The following is a 4,592-nucleotide window of genomic DNA, read 5'->3' on the forward strand; positions in this document are numbered from 1 at the left end:
TCTGGGTGCGCTTGTCCGCCAGGTGGGCGTAGGGAAAACTTATGTCGTTCAAATTGAAGAGTCGGAGCAATAACATGCTTCTTAGTTGATTTTAATTTTTATTTTTTGTTTACAATTTATTTTATTTTGGTTTTAATTTTTTTTTCCTTTTCCGTCACTGCAACATGAAATGCTCACATGTAGAAACTGACTACTATTAAATATCTGCCAATATGTGTAGAGCGCTTTTATAGTGCTCATATTTCTCTAGTGTTTACCATTTCTTTTTAAAGTCGAGACATTTGTATTCAGTCTTGCATATCGGCCAGAGAACCTTCGGATGAAATTTTAAACTTTTGTCTGCTTTTCGTTATAAAAGAAGCAGAGCCCTTGACCTTGACCAAACTGTCATATGTATTAACATGAATAGCAGGCGAATTAAATGAAATATATAATACAATAATCGATACCCAAAATGCGGTTGGTCAGCATTGAATGCAACGATGCGTAAATTATTAAAAATATTACAAAACTATTGAACTATTGACAAAAAAACAAAAAAAAAAAAAAAAAAACCTTAGGACCACTGTAATTAACGCTAAAATTAGCACAATTATCGGTTAGCCATCAATTTCGAAGTACCGTTATTTTTTGCTATATGTTATAACCTCAAAGGTAATTTAACGAAGTTGTGTAATCGATAGAAGGCACTATGCAATTTGATATTATGTACAAATCTTGGTATGTGTACTTCGATGATAAACAATCTCTTTCTTCGCATGATTCAAACATTTATTGAAGATCAGAAAGCCTAAACATCTTATGTATGGTGGATAAGAAATCAATTTGTAACTCCTTGGCCGTAATGCTGCTTTTAACAGCAGAATAATTTAATCATAAAAATTTATGAGGAGTCTAATAAAGTGAGCTCTTCAAAAGATTATTTATATTTGAAGTGAAGCTTGTCAAAGTTTACTTGATTTGAAGAAAGGCGACCGTACCTTCGAGAGTGCCTAACGCATTTCGTAATATTTTTCTCACGCTAATTTTCTACATACAACCGTGTAGTACGAAGCAACTCTAATTCAAAGAATGTTTAAAACGAATGTTTTTTAATAAATACAGGAAGCCTTCTTTACTTTTTTAGTTTTCTTCTTTCGATTGATGGGAACTCTATTCTTCGTGTAACTGTAAGCAACAAAAGTTTCCACAGTTCTTTGTCTAAGACAATAAGAACTTCATCTAGAAGACCTAATCGAAACTTGTAGGGATTAGTTGAATCATGTTTCGCGCGTAGATTATCGAAAAAGAGTGTTTCAGATGTATTTAAATAGAAATATAAATTACTCAATTATATTACTAGCATCTCCGTATGTATTTATTTAATACAYTTAATTAGAATTAAAAAGTCTTATAAATATATAAAAGATCTGTGGCATAGGCTCCAATCCAGAGTAGTACACTTGTTGACAATATTAACATAGAGTGGCCAWATTTGTGTGCCACCGAAGAACTGTCATAATAATTGGCGTAAATGCCAAARGCCAGAAGATTGTCCGCAGAGGCTTTTAACTCTATTGCAGCCTCATATGATTTGCTGAAAAATTAAATGCGTCTAAAAATGGACAACAGTAACGAAAATTATAGAATATACCTTTTATCGGCGAGGTTCCAAGCCACCTGAGCTGGTTGCAGGGWATAAAAGCTCAAGTCAAGTGTATTTGGCATAATCAACAAACGTTCCGTCTTTTGAAAGCTCCCCTCAATTTGCAAACGTTTGAAAGAAAACTTCGGCATTATCGTCGTATTTGCAGGGAATAAGAGACCACAGCTCGAGACTGTGTCGTCGGTACAAGCATATATAGCACAAATGGCTACATCGCTGTACTGCTCTTTCTCATACGAACGCCTCCCAGTGAAAACACCAAAGCGGTATTGGTAAGCATCAGAGGTGGTGCCATTGCCGTAGGAATTTTCTGTAGTTGTTGTTTCGGCAATCAGATTACAGCAGAGCATTTCGGCGCAGAGGTCGACTGAAATTACGGAAGAAGCGTTTAACTGCAGTAGCTGTGAACTGAAGTTATCCAACTGTGGATCGCGCAGTAATCTGATTCCGGTTTGGGGTTGCGCTGCAGCTGTAGTGTRTGTTTYTGGTGTAGTGGTATATAGGCTKTTTCCAGCAAATTTCGGCACTTTCGCCACATAGATTTGGCGTACGCCGCTGTTGCCGATCATAGCAGAYACTAAGCTACCACTACTGCCGGCATATATACCTGAACCTGTGGCGCCTGACTGTGGATAACTGGCSCCGGCGGCGAGTAAGGTAATATTGTTTCCCCAAGCCCACGACTGCTGCAGCTGAACGGCTGAAATGTAATTGGTTTATATCTAAATTCAAGCTGTGGCAACTAATCAGTGCTCACCTGTTAGAAATGGCGTTTCGGAATAGAACATACTGGTGAATATGATATTCCTAATGCCATATTTAGCCACCAATTCCTCGGCTGGTGTATAGAAGAGCAAATCGAAGCATATGAAGTGTGCAAAACGCACGCCGAAATCCGTATCGAATATTGCGAATTCTGGCTGATAAGTGGTATTTCTATGCTCTACGTAGATATTCACCTTGCGATAACGCGATATAACGCGTCCCTCTCTATCGAATACCACATTCGTATTATATATATTTAAGCCATTTGTGGCACAAGRCCGTGGATCGACGGCTGCGTTGGCTGCGCAATCTTCCTTCTCAGTTAAATTAATGATCACATATTTGCGATTGTCTCGGGCTGCACAGGAAAGCGCGATCAAATAGGGCTCATATCGACTGCTTTGATTAGACAGCAAACACGGTATAACAGCTTCTTCAGGTGCTGGTACATAGGTCGTATTAAATTCATTGTTAAGTGTGCTCTCCGGAAAGACTACAATATCAGTTTCCAGCGCCTCAGCTGATGAGAGTATCTCTATGTACGCCTCTGTGTGTTTGGYAATCAATTGCTCGGTCGTTAGGCCAATGAAGTCAGGTCGAAATTCCACTACGCCAGCAACAAAATGGGAATCTTTGATGTCTGAGGCCTATAAGAGGTGTTTGTTATTTAACATTTGTCTTAATATTTATCTTATCTTTACGACTTGCTACAGTAGACAGTCAGACAATTGGATGAAAGTCGTTCTTACCTGACTACCAACTGTTTGAAGCGTAACGCCTAGCAAACAGTTAAGGAAAATATTTACGAACAATGGCCCCATGTTTTGTGTAATTTTCCAACCAATTGTCACGATGCCGGCTGTCAAACTACTAATCCCATCACATCACTTCCGTAGCATTTAACTGCTCTCGTTCGTTTTATTTACTTATTTTCTCTTTCATATTAGTTCGTTCTCTTCCACGCTCTTTTTATTCTATTACCTGAGATCTCTTCAATTTTACAATGCGGTAGTAATTGATGTTATAACGATTAGGTTCTAATCTTTTTGTTTGCATAACTGCTTTCCTGATAATAAATATTTTTGTTTATCAAAAATAATTACAAAAAGTACAAATCTGTACAAGGGGCTACATTTTAGAATTAACTGTACTAGTTTTTCAACTTGTCTATCTTTTCGAAAAAGAAATACATAGTGTAAGATATGCAACTTAAATGAAATAGGATTATTATTCAAAGTGAAATCTGGCCAATACGATGAAAAAATTAAGCATAAATATGATGATAAATTTTTGTGAGCTTTCTTCTTTTTAATTGGCGTAGACACCGCTTACGCGGTTATACCCGAGTTTACAACAGCGCGCCAGTCGTTCTTCCTTTTCGCTGCTTGACGCCAATTGGACATTTCAAGCGAAGCCAGGTCCTTCTCCACCTAGTCTTTCCAATGGAGTGGAGCTCTTCTTCTTCCTCCGCTTCCCCGGCGGGTTCTGCGTCGAATACTTTTAGAGTTGGAGTGTTTTCGTTCATTCGGACGATATCACCTAGCTGTAGGTATGACGTAGGCACCGTTTTTTAATTCACTGAACTATGTCAATGTCGTCGTATATCTCGTACAGCTCATCGTTCCATCGAATGCGATGTTCGCCGTGGTCAATGCGCAAAGGACCATAAACCTTCCGAAGAACGCTTCTCTCGTAACTCATCAGATCGTCCATGCCTCTACACCATATAGCAGGACGGGAATAATGAGTGACTTATAGAGCTTGGCTTTTGTTAGTCGAGAGAAGACTTTACTACCCAATTGCCTACTTAGTCCGAAGTCTGTTGGTAAGAGTTATTCTGCTTTGAATTTCGAGACTGACATAATTGTTGCTGTTGATGTCGGCCCCAAGCCAAATTATCTACGACTTCCAAGTTCAGACTGCGACGAATGTTTGTTTTATGACAGAAGATATTTCGTCCTGCCCTTGCTCACTACCAGAAACATTTGCTTCGCTTCCTTAAACATTCCGGAGAAAGCAGAACTAAAGGCGCGGTTATTGATGRCAAYGATATCAATATAATCGGAGTGTGCCAGTAGCTSTACMYTTGTGCYTTTTTYATTCAGCTCTGCATTTCGAATTATTTTCTTCATCAGCAGATTGAAGAAGTCGCACAATAGGGAGTCGCCTTGTCTGAAACGGC

The 4,592-nt window shown here is 38.7% G+C and overlaps 1 protein-coding gene across 1 annotated transcript; it reads right to left on the reverse strand.

The window, feature by feature from the left end:
- Positions 1-1,326: 1,326 nt before the first annotated feature.
- On the reverse strand, positions 1,327-3,264 carry LOC108966837 (vanin-like protein 1). The gene is made up of 4 exons (XM_018929932.1): positions 3,160-3,264; positions 2,403-3,057; positions 1,634-2,345; positions 1,327-1,576 (listed from the first exon to the last, which is right to left on the reverse strand). The coding sequence occupies exons 1-4, from the start codon at positions 3,229-3,231 to the stop codon at positions 1,381-1,383; spliced, it is 1,635 nt and encodes a 544-aa protein (XP_018785477.1). The 5' UTR covers positions 3,232-3,264; the 3' UTR covers positions 1,327-1,380.
- Positions 3,265-4,592: the final 1,328 nt, after the last annotated feature.

This window comes from Bactrocera latifrons, unplaced genomic scaffold (genome assembly GCF_001853355.1).
Source record: "Bactrocera latifrons isolate USDA-ARS-PBARC rearing strain unplaced genomic scaffold, ASM185335v1 scaffold_170, whole genome shotgun sequence".
Lineage (NCBI taxonomy): Eukaryota > Metazoa > Arthropoda > Insecta > Diptera > Tephritidae > Bactrocera > Bactrocera latifrons.